The 18,870-nt window shown below is 46.3% G+C and overlaps 1 protein-coding gene across 1 annotated transcript in view; it reads left to right on the top strand.

Moving 5' to 3' along the window:
• Nucleotides 1-18,079, top strand: part of BCAS1 (brain enriched myelin associated protein 1) — a 63,186-nt gene extending 45,107 nt beyond the window's left edge. The window contains exons 10-13 of the mRNA XM_090286588.1: nucleotides 4,545-4,714; nucleotides 10,704-10,769; nucleotides 13,382-13,660; nucleotides 17,092-18,079. Of these exons, the coding sequence (XP_090142714.1) occupies nucleotides 4,545-4,714; nucleotides 10,704-10,769; nucleotides 13,382-13,660; nucleotides 17,092-17,166 (590 nt within the window). The 3' untranslated portion in view covers nucleotides 17,167-18,079. The remainder of the gene's footprint in view (nucleotides 1-4,544; nucleotides 4,715-10,703; nucleotides 10,770-13,381; nucleotides 13,661-17,091) is intronic.
• Nucleotides 18,080-18,870: the final 791 nt, after the last annotated feature.

Raw genomic sequence — 18,870 nt, 5'->3', positions numbered from 1 at the left:
GTGGTTCTTGTTTACTTGCCATGGAGAGGGCTTGTGTTTTCGTTTTCATTCAGTTGCTAGAATAGAACAGATGTTGAAAATCCAAGTATGTTCCAGAAACACTGTCCATGATGTGGAATGAAAATTAGAACAGCTACGTTATAATTCTTGTTCGGACTAAGATCTCTGAAATCTGCTTCATTGTTCTTGCTGTTTTTCCATCCCTTCCCACCTCCCTCAATCCCACCCTCCCTGTCTTCCTTCTTTAGCTTTTTTTGGCTTCTCTCTCTCCCTCCCTCCCCCCCCCACCCCCCAAGCTTCATAGCTCAGCAAAATTCACATCTCTTATAATTCCACAAAATTCTCATCAGTGTCCTGGCTATACTTGGAGTCCCCATTCTGGGACCCTGCAAGAAGGAGCTCCATGAGTCTTCTCCCCACGAACTTTACACTCAAAGCTGTGGGTGAAACCTGGAGCAGCCGTTCGCTTTGCGGCCCCGAGATTTTTGCAGAGAAACTTCCTTCGGACATTTGTAGTTGGTAGTTGCCTGCTGCCCAGTCTCTCGGACCTCACACACACACCGTGACACAGTGTTAATCTCTAACGGGCAGCTTTCCAGTGTGACATTTAAGACAAACATGTATACATGAATTAAATCATCGATACCCCAGATAAACCCCAATGCTGACAGAGAAATGGAAGAAAGCACAGGATTTTCTCAAGAAAATAAAGAAGCGTTTTAAAAATTGCCTTAAATGGCTTAGCCCCAGCAATAATGTTTCTGTTTTTGAGCTTCAAGATTTTATCTTCTAACAGCCCATTAGTTGGAGGGAACGGGGCTAAAACAGGCTGTGCCGCCTCTTGGGTCCTCAGTTTACCCATCTCTTCAATGGCCACGATAATTTTACCGAGGCCTTAGGTTCTTGTGAGAATTAAATGAATAACACATGTGATGTCTGTACTTCAGTACCAAAGCGCAGGAAGAAGGAACTCAGTAATTCAGGGGTCAGCAAACTAGACCTCCTAGACCAGGTGTGACCCAGCACCTGTGTTTGTATGGCTCATGAGCTAAGAATGGTGTTTACATTTTTGAATGATTGCAACAATCGAATGAAAAATAATATCTCGTGACGCTTGAAAATGATACAAAATTCAAATTTCTGTGTTTACGAGTAAAGTTTTATTAGAACACAGCCACACTCATTGCTTTGCATAGTCTCTGGCTGGGGACTTGCTGACCCTGCGGAGTTCAGCTTTTGGCAGGGGAACAATGCTGCCCCCTGCAGTCATCTTCAGTTATAACAGGATGCCTGAGGGGTCCCCATAATCAGTAATTGCGTTTCCCCAGGAAAGTGTGTATCTCACAGCTGACCCAGCACTCACCTGGGGTGAACACCAACTTCCAGTCTCTCAACAAAAGCAAAGGCCAGAGAGTGATTTCAACATTCCCTAAAGTTTTTCATGAAAGGAAAAATGAGACTTTTGATGCCCATGGAAGTTGAGTGCTTTCCTAGAAGGAATTTCTGGTCCTATCAGAAGTAAAATCTACCTATCTGACCACGGCAGTTATGGAATATTTCAGTTGTAGGCTGTTAGTTAATTGAGCTAATGTTTTAATGAATGTGAAAAACACCTTTTCTTCCCAATGACCTACAAGAACAAGAAAACAGGTGTTTCTTGTTTCTGTTGTTTATCTCTCTTAGTAAATAGCCTCTCAGTTCCAAGTGGGGGAAGAAAAGAAAACCCATCCTGGATTTAAAGAAAGAAAATGGTATTTATTGGCCGTCATCACTAGGAAGTAGAATTCATTTCAAATAAATCTTGACTCAGGGTTCTCCCTTGGCCCAGCCTTCCTGGACTGGCTATGGTTCATCATATCACCCAGGGCACAGTAAAGGAGAGACTGATCAAGTACAAGCCCTCTGGGTGCCGAATTTTTTCCCTTTCATTGGCTCCAAGGGGCTCCCACGCTCTATTAGTCAGCCTCCACTGGGTTATGCTGCAGTAACAAGCAAGCCCCATGTTTCCCTGGCTTTCAGCAGCAAAGAGGCTTTTTTTCTTCACTCATGCTGCATGTCTGCTAGAAATTGGCTGTGGGTGATCCTCATGGCCTCTTCCTACTGAGATCTAGATGGAAGGAGCAGCCCCCTCGATAAGGACATACGGTTGAAATGGCAGAGGGAAAATAGTGGCATGAGTGAACCTTGAAGTGGCTCCAAAAACTTGCACTTAGTCATGGTTTCCATCTTTCTACTCATGTTCCATTTGCCAAAAAGCAAGTCACACAACAATGAGCACAGATGTTTAATTTTTTTACAGAAAGAGGGAGTGAATAATCAGGAAAATAATGCATTTTGTCACATGCTACCACCCCAACTCATGTGGTCAAGGAGCTAGACTATGCTGATTGGCTTAGACCTGTTCAACTGGCTTCATTCAAAATACATATTCTTAAAGTTGGGGGGGGGGTGTTCCCCCCAAAGCAACACTAAGTGTTGTGAAAAGAATGAGGGAGAATAGTTAGTGGGTAGAAAAATAAAATCTCTACAAGATCTTTGTAGTCAAATAATTGTGTTATGAATCAAATCAGAAAGAATCTAAAACAGATTCTAAAATAAAAAAAATTTTTAATACCAATATTACTATGTTGTACATGAAGTTTATGCAGAGGAAATTGAACTGGCTATAAATCAGTTTCCAAAATTCACTGTTCTAGTAAAAACCATACAAACCAAATTTTAAGTGTAAGTATGGTACAATAGTTGAGGCAAAAAGTGAAAATATATTTTTCCAAAAAGTGTGTCATTATGCAACATCTAATATTCCCTACTGACCCCAAGCAAGGGAGATTTAATTCTAAATTAGAGCACAAATCTGGTTTTAATTATGTCCATTAAAACATGCAGATGCAATCATATATTCTAAATAAGGAACAACCTTTTCCAAGGCCATGGCCTGGAAGAAAATAAAAAAAAATATCCAAATAAAAATGAAATTCTTATGTCTCAATATGCAAATAAGCTCCTAATTTAGCTCAGATCCTTCTGGGTTTCCACACTGGATTTTCCTTGGCTGCTGCAAGCCAATTTCTTGGGAGTCCTTTTTTTAAAGAATGGACTCTGGCCTGGGGTGTATGAGCTGACACCTGTCAACCTTAAGGAAGACCCCGCAGCAGAACCATTGGCAATCAGATAAAGCTGACTTATGAAGGTATTGTCATCCAATCGGCTCATTTCATTATGTGAGTAACAGCCCAGAGAGGGAGGGTCCTTCTCAGTTGGACCATTTGGGTCATTGACAAACCAATGGTGTGTTCTGGACTGAAGAACGAGGAAGCACATTGTGCTTTTGGAGATAAGTCAGTTCCCATCTCCTGCTCCTTAAGAGCAAGCACAAGAAAGAGTCTGAGGATGCTGGGGTCCGGCCCCAGGAAAAACAAATGCAAAGGGCCTTCCCTCTGAGGCAGGGGACAGCAAACTGGTCATGGCAAGGGCCAGAGAGCCAATATTTTAGACTTCACAGGCCACATACAATCTCTGTTGTCTGGTTTTCATCTTTAAAAAAAAAAAAAAAAAAAAAAAGGCTTACAACCCTTTGAAAATGTAGAACCCATTCTCAGCTTGGAGGCCATACCCAAACAGATTCAGGGATGGATTTGGTAGTAGTCCACGGATCCCTGCCAGAGGAAACAAACAAACAAACAGAAATTATAAAACCCTCTCCGGGCCCATTAACTCTGTCCTACTGCAGGGACAGAAGCCATTGCAGAAACTGCCCCCAGATGTGAGGCTCCGCAAAAGAATACACATTGGGGTCAGAGTGCAGGTGAATCAGACCTTGGGCTGTGTCCCATGGCTGCGCCCCCTTTCCCACCACAGATGTTCAAGGGACATTGAGCTCACTGGACACCTTGCTGGGGGCCGTAAACAACTTAGCCAGAGTTTTCACGCCAAGTTCCTTTCTCTCCTGGAAGCGTGAACTTCAGCCAAGCAACCAGGGCAAATGACTGGTCGGGGTGCAGTGGAAAATGAGTTAGCGAGGAGCCTATTCATGGATTGGCTTTCCCCTTATCCTTTCTGCAGGGAGGACAGTCTCTCCACAGTTGTGGGGACCTAGGATGTGGAATAGAAGTTACCATGGTTACCATTTCTAAAGCTGGACTCTTAAGGGAACGATGATCCCCGTCTGTACACAGGGCAGGTATAATTTACCTTCATGGCAGACCACAGAGGTGTGCCTTCTGGATGGAAGGGGTTTTGAGCATGCTTTGAGAGGCAGTCCCCAAAAGGGACTTCCAGTCTAAACCCTGTACCTTCATGGGGCAGGGATTTTGCCCGCAAGTCAGTCTATTCGGCAGTGGTCCAGAAATCGGCCGTGAGTGCAGAACAAGTACTCCTTCTTGAAGATGTACATGTGCCTCCATACAGCTGGTCCTAGATTCCAGCCCGTTGCCATTGGGTGCACAGAGGGGCAACCAGGACCCCGCTTTATAAAACATGTTTGGGGGAAACGTTCCCTTTTTTTTTTTTCACTGTCTTATTACCTGGCAAAATAATCCAGGCAGCGTGTGAATCACCAGTAGAGGTTACAAAGTCCAAGGAAGTAGATTCTGCCTTACCCCCAGTGGATCTCAACGAAGAGGGAGAGGCCAGCCCTGAACCCACGGAAGTAAAACTCAAAAGAGAAGAACGCAGGCCACCGAGGCCCTCCCTGATGGCGTTTCTCAGACACATGGTAAGCCACTTGCTTCCGGTACGGAAAAGCGGAAAAGCCTGGCTCAGCTCCCGAGAGGGAAGACCCACGTCACGCGCGCGCGTATGAGATACACTGGTAGGCAGGATACATGCGTGTGAATTGGGCGGTGCGAAAATTCCCTTTTATGCTTTGGAGTCAATCGTAGAGAAAGTGTCAGGTCAGTGCCAATATTTTGTAACCTTTCATTAACCTCCACTGTTGAGTCCTGAGTGTGGGCAGGCAACAGTGGCCACCGAGAAATTAATATGGTTGCTTATTTCTCATTTTCTTTCTTTTCAAAGAGTCTTCCTCCTGTTTCTGGCACATGATACTGCTTCTGTCCTCCTGGCAATTATATGCAGTTTCCTTTGCAAATGGTCTGCTGCATGGGCAACAGCAGACCCTCCATATCACCCTGCCCAGGCTCTGTAGCTTCAGCTTCACTGGAGAGGACACTCCAGCGTCATTGCAAGATGTCGATTCAACACGGGAGGAGACAGATACCGTGTCACTCCCGAGTCGGACTGCACAGCCATTCTCGGCGGTGCAGATAGACTCTTAAGAAGCTACACCATCGTCTCTCGAGACGGACGGCTGCCGATGACGACCTTTGCAAATACATTTACCGACAAAAAGGACATAGGCGTTTTTAAAGGATTAAGTAATAAATCGTCGAAGTTACATATCGATGTTGGAAAAATTCTGAAAGGGACATGTAAGTGCCACAAACTTGGACAAAGCCAACCTGTAGATGAGTGAAATAAGAACCTGGCAACATAACCTTCTAATCATGAATATTAGAGCTGAGGTGGTGAATTTGCCACGGTTTTAGTTTATCTGGAACGGAAGGAATATGGGAAGGCATCTTACGGTGTCGATGAAGAGTCTTGCACGTTCATTATCCAAAGATCCAAGAACTTAAATAATATAATGAACTAAACTCCAAAGCAGTCGGAAGACAAAGCACAAAAATGTGTATGAGGAGATCCTCACGTTCAGGGTAAGGGGACCTTACCAAAAATGCATATGAAAGGGCATTGGTTTAATTCTCTTTGAATGAAAAACAAGAATTCCATTAGCATGTGCCTTCGTTTTCAGGAGTACTGGAAAACTTAATCCTTTAAGAAAACGACTCTAACTGTTGAATTCTTCCTTGTCTGCAAAACAAAACAGCACAACACCCTACCCTGGCCAGGGGGCGCAGAGATGCGTGAGAAGGAACGCGTGAGATGTTGTTGGCAGGCAGCCTTTTCCTCCGTTGCTGGGTTCCCATGGAGGACGAGGCGCAGGGAAAAGGGTGGGTGACCTGTGTGGCTGGAACCCCATCTATTGCCCTGGCCACCAACTCTGCGATTGGGCATTGAAAATGGGGATCAAGATTTGAGATTTTTAAACCAACGCTGTTAGGGAAGAAGAGAATACTGAGCCTGTTTCTGGCAAGCCATCTGCATTACAAATGGGGTCCCAAGTAGCTCCTCCTGGCGCTGAATGGGATCCAGCTACCCTGTTTTTGAAAAGAGTTGAGAGATGCAATAACAGAGTGGCTTTCTCTTCCAAATAACCCACAGGATACTTTTCACGTAAAAGAGAGGAAAATACAAGACACTCCAAATCAATCAGGGAAGACATTTCAGCCATTCAAAACAAATCCTTCAATTCTCATGAGGCCCCACATTGCTTAGATTCATCCTCCAGAGCTAACCGTTGGTTATGTTTTCTCACGGTGGAAACTGGGTACATCTGAACTTTTAGGGAAACAAAATTGGAAACCAAAGTCCTTTGGAGCTGATTTTCCATAGGCCAGGTAAAGGCAGAAGAGGGCACGTTTTTTTCTGAAGCAGTCTTCAGGGGATTCCTGGTGTCAGGTCTCCCAATGTCCATTGTTCTTATTACCTGATTAGAGGTGGCGCCTGGGGTCTTGACTATTGTTCCTTTTAACGTTTAAACACCAAAGCTTTCATGTTTGTTGGAATTTCCCCTAAAATTCCAGATATCCTAATGACCCTTGTCGTGCATGCTGTTTTGTGTTCATTATAACATTATATTACTCGTGTGATGAATTCAAATCCACAGACAACTTGGGTTTTCCAGTTTACCACAATCCCCACTACTCCCCATTGTCACACCCAGCCCAGTTCACTCATTTACGATCCTGGCTCTATATCTGAGGGTGTTTGAGTTCGCAACCCCTGCTATAGACCCACCTCATTCTTTATAACAACAGCATTGAGTCACATTGTCCAGATTTATCACACTCTGATTAACCATCACTCTTCTGATGGGCAAATTGGCTTGTATCCAATGTGTTGCGTTTCATTCATTCTCTTACTGAACAAATAATTATTGAGCGCCCACTTTATTCCAGGCAATAGCAATACAACAGTGAGCCTCGACAGACATGGTTCTTGTCCTCCTGGAGAATAGAGCCTAGTGAGGACAACAGACATTTATTTTTAACTCTCTGCCATATTCAGTGAACACACACCACGTGCCTTACACACAAGATCTCAGCTGCTCCACCAACCGGCATGAACACCTTTGTGTGCCTACCTGTATGCATCTGGGTTAGTACCCCCTTAGTGGAGACCCCTGGAAGTCAGCTTCAGCAGTTAAGGTGGGGAAAGGCTTTCAGGTTACAGTTCATGGCTTCCAAACCAATCTAAAGTCTTTGCATTTATGCAGGAAGGGAAAGAAATACTCTTCTAAGGGCTTGAAAATAGAGTATCTGGTCCCTCACTATGGGCTTTTTACTTTTTTGAGCAAAATAAGGGAATGTTTCAACTGATTTTAGATAGTGTTACAAAATATAGGATTTTTTTAAAAAAATATCATTGATTTAAGAGAAAACTCAATTTCAAATGCATCCCCCTTGTTTTGTGGTCTGTGTCTCTATTCATCAGGTCATTGATTTTCTATCTTCCTGTCTTTGCCTCTCTCTGGTCTCCTTCAGGTATTGTAGTTACTCTCCCATGACAAAGGGACTCTTGGTTGGGTTTTTATTTTTAATAAACGCATTGCCCAGTTCATTTTGAAAGAGAGCTTTTTCTTCCCAGAAATTAACCTCATAAAAGTAAAAATAGGAAGAACATCAGTTTTTCAAAGAATTTTATTTCAAGAAAAAGAAAACAGAGTCACATAAGTCCTTTCATTGCATTCGGCATGGGTAGCATAGCACTCCACAAAAACCCTATGGGCTCCTGCAGATTTTCAAACTAATGGCAAGGAACAGCTAAGACACCTGTCATGCCCTAAATTTAAAAAAAAAAAAATTCTTCTATACATTAATTCAACTGTATGTCAAGAAATTGGATAGTTGAAGCGTTAGTATATTTTTATAAAGCGAGTGGGTAGAGAACTGTATTCTTGTCCCCACAAACCATGCAGGCAGGTGAAATCATAAAGGCATTAGAGGGAGACACGGAGACACAGCTTTACCATTTTTCAATAGTAATAACACCTTGTCCTTGAAAAGTACTTTCCTCCTCCAAACTCATGTCACGTACATCATTCCGTTCCGTCCCCTCCAGTCTCCTTAGACCGTTCGTTTTGTAAGAAACTCTGTTAGGTAAGAAAGATGGTGAGCTTCAATACTGAGCAAATTAAGGGCCCCAATGAGGAGACAGCCAGGAAATCAAAGTGTTTTGTTGATTACATTCAATCTGATAGGTTGAAGAAAACCTCTTGAAATGTACTATCAAGAAGTAAACAAAGAACGCAGTTTGTAATCGTACTTATAAAACAAACAAAAAACAGGAGTTTTCTAGCCCAAGTTCTTGATCTCAAGCTCTTTCGTGAGTATTAAATCTGAATACTGAGCTGCTCTTCAAGGAAAGGTTTCTGAAAGCAGCATTTGTTTGGGCAATTTCTGTCTTCACCAGTGACGTGCCTTCCTCTCTGCCTTTACAGGGGAGTTTGCACTGCTCCGTTATTAATAGTGATAATAATAATAGCTACTACTTAGTTATTGCGTGCAAATGGCGTGGCCGGCACTGTGCTGATGAGCACATTGCACGCATCAACTCAGTTATTAATATAAAAACGCTGTGAAGCAAACACTCCTCCCTGCCCTGCTTGCACAGATGGGGGCACGAAGAGTTGGGGCTTAAGCCCTCTGCCCAAGGTCACAGAGCTGCTACCTGGCAAAGCCAGACTCCAGTTTTTGTTGCTTCTAAAGCTCCCCCTGTTCTCATGTTATTTCTGCTCCCTGTGCCCCTGGGGGCTGGTTTTCTTTGAGAGTACAGGCAGCTAGAACAACCATAGCTCCGTTTTGGTGGTTCTTTCTTAGTAATGTTTTCCGTGCAAACATCATTTTTATGTCTTGGGCTCACCTGAGGCTCCCTGACATTACACTTACTTGAAATGACAAAGCAAAAGAGAGGACCTAATGCCTGAGTGGCATAAAGCTTGGACCCAGTGTTCTGAAGGCACCTGTCACTAAAATGAGACTTACGTCCACCATGTGATTTTGTCTGACTTGCCCAATTTCATTTCCGGTGCGCATGTTGGCAAAACACCAAGTCTGGACACACAGCCTCTGTTTATCCTGGAAATTTCTAGCAGGTCCTGTCCCTTGGAGGTGTTGTGATGAGACTGATCTGGTAAATATTGTTGCCGACACACTCACACTAAATTAAAAGGGCACCCCAGTCCTTGTAAATCTCCACTTCGACTGGATTTGGTCTCCAACAAAATACATTTTCATTCCCTTCAAGAAAATGTCAACTGACCACCAAATATCTCCCCTAGAATTCTGAATGTCTAAGAGGCATATATACTGGAGATGGTTCTAAGATTCCTCAGGGTATCGAGCTGAAGGGATGCGTGACACAGCAAAAGAAATAGAAAATGGCACTATTCATATGCAAGGCTTGGGTGTCGCGGCCTGGACCCATCCCCACGCCGCAGGCCGGGCGTCCTGACATGCTTCCCCTTGGACGCTCAGGGACAAAACCTAACTCCGTGGAGAAAGTTGCTTGGTGCTGCATTGGAAAATCGCTGAGATTACCTAACCGTCTTCAGGCTGTTTTTTAAAGGATTCGTCTCTAAAAGAATTGTAGTCTCTTTAACAGGAACTCTGCTATTTTTGACAGCTGGAAAAAATAAGTTTCTGGGGTTATCGTCCTTTTAATACAGATCCCAGCAGGAATTATCCAATTTGTCTCTGAAAGAGAGTTCTGCCCAGAGGGAAGAAGGGAAAGAGAGAGAAAAGGAAGGGGAGGGAGGAAGGACCATGACATGTCACCATGGGAAGGCCACCAATGGTTTAATTGTTTATTCGTCTATTTTCTTTTTATATTTTCCGCTTTTAGTGGGATGTCGTTGACCTAGATCACTGCATGAGTCTCAGGTATACGGCATAAAGGTTTGATTACATGTATTGTGAAATGATCACCACGTGACGTTTAGCTAACAGCCACCGTCTCCTACGGGTACAAGAAAAAGAAATGGCAGGAGAAAAGAACCATGTCTCTGCTTGCAATGAGAATTCTTAGGACTTACTTTCTTAACACCTTTCCCGCATGTCAGACAGCAGTGGTAACTGCAGGCGTCACGCTGTGCCTCCCATGCCTGGTACTCACGTATCTTATAACTGAACGCCGGGTACTTCTTTCCTTTAAAATTAGATGTTTGGACCTTCTGATCACCTGTCTGTCCACTGATGCATTCATTCAAACGTCCAAACCCCTCCTGGTTCCAACATTGGTATTTGCACCATCATTTATTTATCCCAGAATTACGTAACCCCAGAGCGTAAGACTTTTGTTGTTGTTGTTACCTGGGGAGCCCACCCCTTGAACTGAATTAGACGCTGGGTGCAGACTGCGTGGAAATTGTGTGGCTCATAAACGATCCGCTTGCGCCTGGGCTTCTGTCTGTCCTGATCGGAATCGCAGCCCCGGAGGATATGGCCGCCCCCATCAGAGCTTTCTTTGCGTCCTCCGTTTTGCGTTATGGTAGCTGAAAGGCCGTTGTCTGTTTGTTATTTTAGTCCGTGAAAGGGGATGGAGGGACCACACACTCCGAAGAAATAAATGGGAAAGACTCCAGCTACCAAGTAAGTGACCTGTACACGCACTTCGGTGGTGGGTTCCACCGTCACGTTCGCGGGTCTTTGCAGCCTTGTCTCCAGTGCGGGGCTCAGCCGCGCCAGCCCGCTGCGCGCCTGCCGTCCATGCGCATCCGCCCTGCCTGGGGCTCTGCAGACAGGGGCGTGGGCCAGCCCGGGGTCCTCGCTCGTTCTTATTCCAGAGCCCCCACACATGCTCTTCCCTCTTCTCCGCGTAGAGAACACCTTCCTTCCCTTTAACCCCCGGCCTCCACATCCCAGGGGGCTCGATGCGACAAGGATTTCCTGGGTGCCCCACCGGGACTCGGCACACGGATCCACATGGGCTCCCCAGAAGAGGCACCTCTGGCGATATTAAACCAGGATGACCCGTGTGCTCAGAACATGCCTGGGTTTAAACCTATCGGTTCCACGTCCCGGAGCCCTCGCGCTCCCAGACCAACCAGGACGATTGGTCCCCTGGTGTTTGGCATTTCACGTGGGCCAGACAATGTCGTACAGGTTTTTCCATCAGTCCTCCCAGTGCCCTGAGATCTGAGTTCTTTAAATACCCCCATACCGATGAGGAAGCTGAGAGATGGGAATATATTCCAGGCCACGTGGCAAGGATGCAACAACCCTAGACTGAGGTCCCTTGGAGTCCAAACACTGAGCTCTTAGCTGCTCACCGCCTCTTAAAATCTTCCATGCAACCAAAGCAGTTAATGAGCTGTTGGAACAGGGTCCTTGGCTTCTGGTCCAGCTGAAGAGCATCGTGGTGGGAGTCTCTGGCCCCTTCGGAGGCGAGTATCTGCTTGGGGCTGTCCCTTGTGCTTGAACATCTGTATCTTGGCATTTGCTGCAACTTACGCAGCTGGGACCTGACAGAAATATGAACAGCCGAGGTTGCAGGAGAGCTTCTCCGGTGCACTGGCTGGCGGACTGATGCTTCCGGAGAGGAGTTCTGCCCTCTCGCGGGGGGGGGGGGGGGCACCTGCAGGGACCTCAGGACTGGGGAACCTTCTCTGTCCTTCACTTCTGTCTAAGGGGTGTGCTTAATCCTCGGGTGTGAGTGACAGTTCTCTGGTTGCCACCTTCTCAGTCAAACAGGCACTTTGTCAGAGAGTTTCTGGACCTGGGGACAGTACCCGACTTCATGAATCAGAGCCTGTCAGCCTGTATCCAGTAGGTCAAATGTGGTTGATTACCATGAATAGAACTTTAACACTCCACAAGTCAGTATTTAAGAATGGACATATTTCGCATTTAAAAATTCAGTTTTAAGTTTCCATTCGAAAAAAGGCAGGTCTGACAACACTGGGCTGTAATTCTGCATAGCATCTCTCAGCTGGGTATGAGCAACTATTAAGACAGGGCATGTGACATCCAGTTCACCACAGTCCCCACTACTCCAAATTGTCTCCCCAACATCAAAGACAGCGTTGCTTGATCGAGTGTTTTCCTTACACTAGAGAAGTATTTCCTTGGCCCTATGTCGGTTTCACAACTCGAGGAATAAAGTCTCCCTGGGATTATTCTTATCCCTAGCCTTGGTCATGATTTTAGTTTATCTGTCTGGCCCCCGCAGGCATTTCAGTTCAAGAGAATTGTGGGAAAGGGGCTTTTACTTCCTAATAGATTTTTTCATTATCTATAATTTGCCCAGCATTTTCTAGAATTTTGAATTTTAAATCCTCATCCCTCCAAATGGTAGGAAACAAGTAGGATTGTAAACATTTCACTTTAGCATGAAAGGATGTTAGTTTGAAACTAAAAATAAAACAGTTATCCTCTTTATCACTGTTTTATGAAGCAAAAGGATGATTTTACACCAGAAAGCAAAACAGACATAAAGAAAAGTTATACTCCCCACCCCCCCCAAAAAAATAAAGTCACATGCGGTTGCAAATGCAGAGACCCTCTCAAAACTGGTGCAAGCAAGGTGGTCTTCAGGAACAGCTAGATCCAGGGACACACGCAATGCCATCAGTAGGTGGTCTCCGTCTCTCTCTGTGTTCACCTCTGTTTTCCTCTGTGTTGGCTAACGTTTAGAGCAGATTCTTCCAGGAAATGGCGGTGCCTCTGAAAGCTCCAGACTTTTATCTTTAAACCCAACAGAAAAGGAGCAGGACTGTCTCCTGGTTGTTTTAGAAAAACTCTGAGATTATCCCTATTTTTCATCTGTGTTTGGCGATCCTGAACCAATCACAGCAGCCCGATCACATGCACTGTTGTGACTGGTCAGGCCTGAGTCACGTGCTCTCATCCAGGGAGGTAATTACTTTGCCTAAATCCCAAGGAACAGACGAGAAAGAAGAGTAGTTCCCCAAGGAAAACCCGGGTTCTAGTACCAGAAGGAGGAGGAAGAAAGCTTGCTGGCAAAGCATGAAGTTATTAACGAATTATTAGATGAATTAATGAACATTCCCTACTGTGACCTCGCACCATAATACATATTTGAGCATTTTTCTTTTCCTTCTTTTTTCTTCATTTCACCCAGGAGTCATGAAAACCTAGACACACCGTCCAACACTTGAACATCTGTTTTAACGTGTTTGTCCCCCTGCTGCTGAGCCTTGTCTTGCAGCCACTGAAATGCATTTTGTTTGCACTTGCTGTAGAGCCCAGACCCCTCCGAGAGGGCCAGAACGCCACCGGCGCCGGAGCCGGCCGGAGCGAACCAGAAGGGCAAAGAGGGCACCTGCAAGGACAAGAAGACCACGACGGCCGAGACCCCCAAGCAGCGGAGCAACAAGCAGGAAGCCCAGGAGCCGGCCCCGTGTGCGTGCCCGTGCGCCAAGGCTGCCTTGGCAGAGGCCAGCGCGCTGCAGAACGGCAACAAGCCCCCGAAGAGACCCGAGAGGCGGCAGCAGTCCCTTGGGGGCTTCTTCAAGGGCCTGGTAGGTGCATCTTTCAGCATTTCTTCCCGGGCGCTCGGGCCAGGGGTGCGAGTCCAGCCTCCAGAGAGGAGGCCGATTGGCTAGGGGCTGGCCGGACATGTGTCGGTGTTGATGGAGAACCTGCGGAGTGCCAGGCGCTGGGCTGGGTGCACATAGTGTGGCGGACATGGGCCTTGCTGTCTGCAGGTGGCAGTCAGGACGGGGTTGGTGGGGTGGGGGTGCTGAGTCTGGGAAGGGCGAGGAGGTGGAAGGCAGGTGTGTAGGGAGCCTGAGGATGGGGACACAGCCTGGCCTTGGATTTGAGAGGAGCGTCAGAGGAAAGGTAGGCAGTCTGAAGGCAGAATGTGTCCTGGGCAGAGGGACGATAGGTGCCGAGGTCTGCTGGACAGGAGCAGAGGACTGGAGGTCAGTCTGGCTAGAAGGACGACAGCAAGGACGATGAGGACATGCTGGCAGGGACAGGGAAGGACAAGAGGCGCTGACATTTGTCTCTGGCCAAAGGGAGTCTTGAAGAAGTTAAACCAGGGAAAGTGCTCTAAGGCTGACCCTGGGGGCTGGGTATACAGGTGACTAAAACTTAGTTCCTTCCCTCCAGGGAAGTCCAGTCAGGGGTGAGTGGAAGTCAGACATTAAATAATTTATCAACCTTTTGTGTTCTTTATTTCTGCCTATTTGGTTCTTCATCTCCACCCCTCCCCCTCTAGACAATTGATTGGGTTTGGGGAAGGTCGGGGCCATACCTGTCATGGGCAGATGTACTGTCCTCCCAGTGTTGTGGCTAGAACATAGTAGACACTCCATAAGTGTTTGCTGGATGGATGGATGGGTGGGTGGATGGATGGATGGATAGATGGATGGATACACACATGGATTGATCACGTGAAATAGAACACTAGGAAATGTTTCATATTTGGGAGAATGTCAATCCTGGCAAACAAGACATATCTGAAGGGTCATTACTCAGATGATAGGGGTCAAGCATAAACTAGGAGGAGAAACAAGTGAAATCAGACCTAGGATGCAGGGGAATGTGGGTTGAGCCAGGAGAGCAAGACACAGACACCCGCCGTGGGGCGAATAACCTGGGGTCACCTTCGTGCTGCCATAAAGTCAGGGCAATTATGTGAAGCACACCGCCCTAAACACACCTGGTCATTCATAATTATTCTGCTCCATGAATATCCAATAGGTAGAGGAGGGTGAGGGCAGTGGTTCCTTTGGCCCAGGTTTGGTCTTCAGACCGGCATCTCTGGAAATCCTATTCGAAGTGAGGAATCTCAGACCCCAGGAGCAAAGCTGTGTGATTGATGTTATCCTGTTGTGTACCCTGTGCCCTTGAGTGTGTGTGTAGAAGGTCAGCTTGAGGTAGTGTTCACAGTCACGGTTGGAGGCTATTTGGAAAGGGAAAGCCCTAGCATACAGTTGAGGCCCCAGGGCCTCAGGTGAAAGGCACCCCTCCATTTTCAAAGAGATGACAAAGGAAGGGGAGTGACCACCAAGAAGGGGAGGCCGGAGGAACATGGCTCACCGCTCGGGTGGTTTGGTTAGAATATTTGTCTCTGTGCTCAGCTCTAGCTCCTGGCAGCATGGGAACCTCAGCATACTTTTCTCGGCCATTTCCAAACCAACTGTGGGTTTATTCTTTTGTTTGATTTGTTTTTGCTTTGCCCAGAGTTCTGATGGAACCCTTACCTACCAGAATTCAGTGCACCGGGCGGTGTATGACATCGGGGCAGGGAGGGAGGGGCTACATTCCAGAAAGGTTTGGAGCTGATAGCCCAGGGCCTCTCCTTCCATGTGCCATACTATACTGGTCATCTTTAGAGTCCCGAAGACTAACACGGCATATTACATATAGGAGATACTCGATACACATATTATTAGCCTAGCCTGGACTGTACTATGTACACTCTGCTCTGCTACGTATAGTGCATGGCAGTCTGTGTATAGACTAGATTATACGTCCTTCGCCACAGTATAATCTATTCTATCCATACTGTGTGCTGTGTATACTACACAGGGGCGGGCAAAGTAGGCTTATAGTGGTGAGTATATGCAACACGGTATTCTTGTATTAGTGATTAATTATTATATTATTTTCCATGCAAGCAACTGTAACCTAGTTTTGCCCACCCCTGTACATACTATGCTAGACTGTGCTATCTTACACATATTATATATGCTACATAATATATACTATATAGGTGTACTATACTGTACTGTATATCCTGTATGCTGTGCTATATTTACCATTCTGGAGAGAGAGATATACAAACACACACAATATTTGATTTACAGTATCCTATACTGCCATCTGTATATACTATATATTATACTACTCTATACTATTAGTACTTTACTAGTATCTGTATGTACTATCTGCACTACGTACACACACACACACACACACACACACACTATCCCATATTATAGTGTCCTACCCTATATTATATTTTCTATGCTGTGAAACAGGGGCACCCATAATTGTACCCCCCATACATGCAACAAGGTGGATAAATCTCAAATCCATTACACGACGTGAAAGAAGCTAGACTCAAAAGCTCTATCCTGTGATTCCGTTGCTATGGCATCCTGAAAGAGGAAGAAGTCTAGGGATGGAGGACAGACTGTGGTTGCCAGGCTCTGGGGCTGGGAGGGCGGGGCTGATCCCAAAGGGGTCGAGGGGGATTTTGGAAATGATTGAACTGCTCTGTATTTTGATTTTGGTGGTGGTTCCATGATCATCTGTGTTGGTCAAAAATCATAGAACTGTGTGCAAAAAGGGGGTCATTTTTCTGTATGTAAATTACCCTTGACAGAAAAAGGTTAAATAATAACAACAACAGTAATGATAGCACTTGACTCCTGGAGCTTATGTGACCACATTCCATTCATAGCTACTCTGTGCCCGGCCCCCGCTAGGCACTGGGGCCACCGCAGACAGCCCAGAGCTTCCGTGCGGCCGGAGGGAGCCATGAGACAAATAACACCGCTCCACACGTGGTTGGTTTTCTAAGACAATTAGACAGGGCCGCGCGGTTAGAGAGTGAGGAGAGGGGGTGACTGATGGGAGCTGTAATTGTGGAGGGGCTTCTGCACCCCGCGTGCTGTTCTAAGTGTATCACACCTGCGCCCTCACTTTATCTTCAAACAGTTCTCCGAGATGAGCTGTAGCACTCCCATCTTAACGATGTAGAAACTGACGGAGGCACAAATGACTTGTCCAAGATCTCACAGACCTAGAAAGTCACATCACTGGGCGTTGAGCCTGGGCAGCTGGTGGGAGATGACTCTCTTACCCCCCGCTGGCGAGTTAGGTGTATTTATTGAGCACAGCACTTGGCACAGAGTAAGTGCTCAATAAATGGCAGTTGTTGCTAATGGCTATTCCAGCTCTTCATTAGGAAATACTGCTTTCTATTTTTCTCCAGGGACCCAAGCGGATGTTGGACGCTCAAGTGCAAACAGACCCCGTATCCATTGGACCAGTTGGCAAACCCAAGTAAACAAATCGCCACAGTTCCCACCAAGTCCTCCTGTCACCAAGAGGCCTCCTCCCTGCCCATGACCTTTCCACACCCACTCCATGTATATACTTTTTCTCCTCATGGCCACCAAATGAAATTCCGCCTCCAACCTAAGCCTGAGCTGTTGTATATTGGGTTGTATTATTTACGTCTCTGGTCCCATCTTTCCTGGTAAATAATGGCAAGGATGGTGCAGGAGGTTAACTAATCAGGTCAGAAGAGCCGATGGTGGGGTGCGGGGTGGAGGAATGCATTCTGGTTAAGTTATGAAAAAGGCCAGGAACAAGTAAGTTGCAGGAAGAAACGGCTGCTGGAAGAAATTGAGCTTTGTAGTCAATAGGCTCATCCGCTAAGCTTGAAGAGGAGAGACTGAACTCCGTCCAAGTTCACGTTTCAAGGAGGGAGGAATGGGCCCTGTATTGGGAGGATGCCAATGTCCTGAAATGGAATGTAGGGGGAATGAAACGAGGAGTGAATAAGAGTTGTTTTTCAAACAGGGTCCTTGAAAGTTGTTGACGAGAGGGGCAAGACTGACTGGAGAGGCCTTGAACGGGTTTGGGAAAACAATTGCTTTTTTGAGGCTCAGTGACGAGGAGGAGGATTACAGCTTCCAAAACAAAACAAAACAAATACAATAAATGAAGTTGCGAGTTGATTTTGCAACACAAGGGGGCGCCCAAGGCTCCATTTTAATCCCGAATCCAGTGTCCCTAACAAAGATGTGGTCTCCGCGATCTTACATTATTAATGTTTCCCAGATGGCTGAGGGGCTTGCTTCATCTGTTCTGACACGTATCTCAAGTCTGCCTGTAATTGCCTAATGTTCGCAGGGTGTGCTCTGATAAAACCCACCCCATAACCTCAGTTAATAAAAATTTACAGATTATTCAAATACCTGAGTTTTTTTTTTTTTTTAATACTTGTACAGAGGAGTAAATAGGACCATGAGTCTATTAAAATGTAATTCAAACGTAGCGTATGACTGACAGGTATCATGTACATTGTGTCTGTCTCCGATTTAATAAAAAATACTTTTCCATCCAAAGCATCTTTTAATTTTCCACTTTTAAAGCAGGTCTCTCATATCCTATGTCTGAGATGCCTTTATCTTCCCCAGTTTAAAAATAAAATAATAAAAAAATCAGTGCTCTTCCTCCAGCTTGTCTGCCCTCCCAGATCCTCCTAGATTTCCCTGTAGGTGCGCGCACACAAAGACAAAAGCGCGCGCGTGTAATTTACATATGCACACGCACGTAGGTGAAAAGTACCGTCTGGGGCCAGGCCGCCCGGAGCCGAGCCTGGGACGGGTTCCTTCCAACGCCTGTGAAATGCTGAGGAAGACGGCCCCAGAACGGGAGGAGGCGTTCAGGGCTGGGAAGGGGCGGAGCAGAGACTGGGCTCAGGGGGAGCGCAGTTGCGTGGTCCCCAGGAGGGGGCGCTGCAGCGTGGCTTGCACCCCATCCCACCCCCACCCCCCGGCCGGTGCTTCCTTGAGCCAAGGGGGCGGGCCTTTGTACCCTTGTTGGTGAGTCATGGGCCACCCTGAGAGGTGGTGGGAAGGGTGAGCTGCTTCCGTGGCGCTGAGAGGCTGGGATCCCTGAGCAGCCAGAGAACGTCTGCATGGATGTGCAGATGCACACACAGAGATTCACATTCATACATATAAGCATACGTGCACACATT

Source organism: Furipterus horrens, unplaced genomic scaffold, assembly GCF_987537825.1.
Source record: "Furipterus horrens unplaced genomic scaffold, mFurHor1.1.pri manual_scaffold_8, whole genome shotgun sequence".
In the NCBI taxonomy this organism is placed as follows: domain Eukaryota; kingdom Metazoa; phylum Chordata; class Mammalia; order Chiroptera; family Furipteridae; genus Furipterus; species Furipterus horrens.
This window is presented reverse-complemented; position numbering and strand designations above follow the sequence as displayed.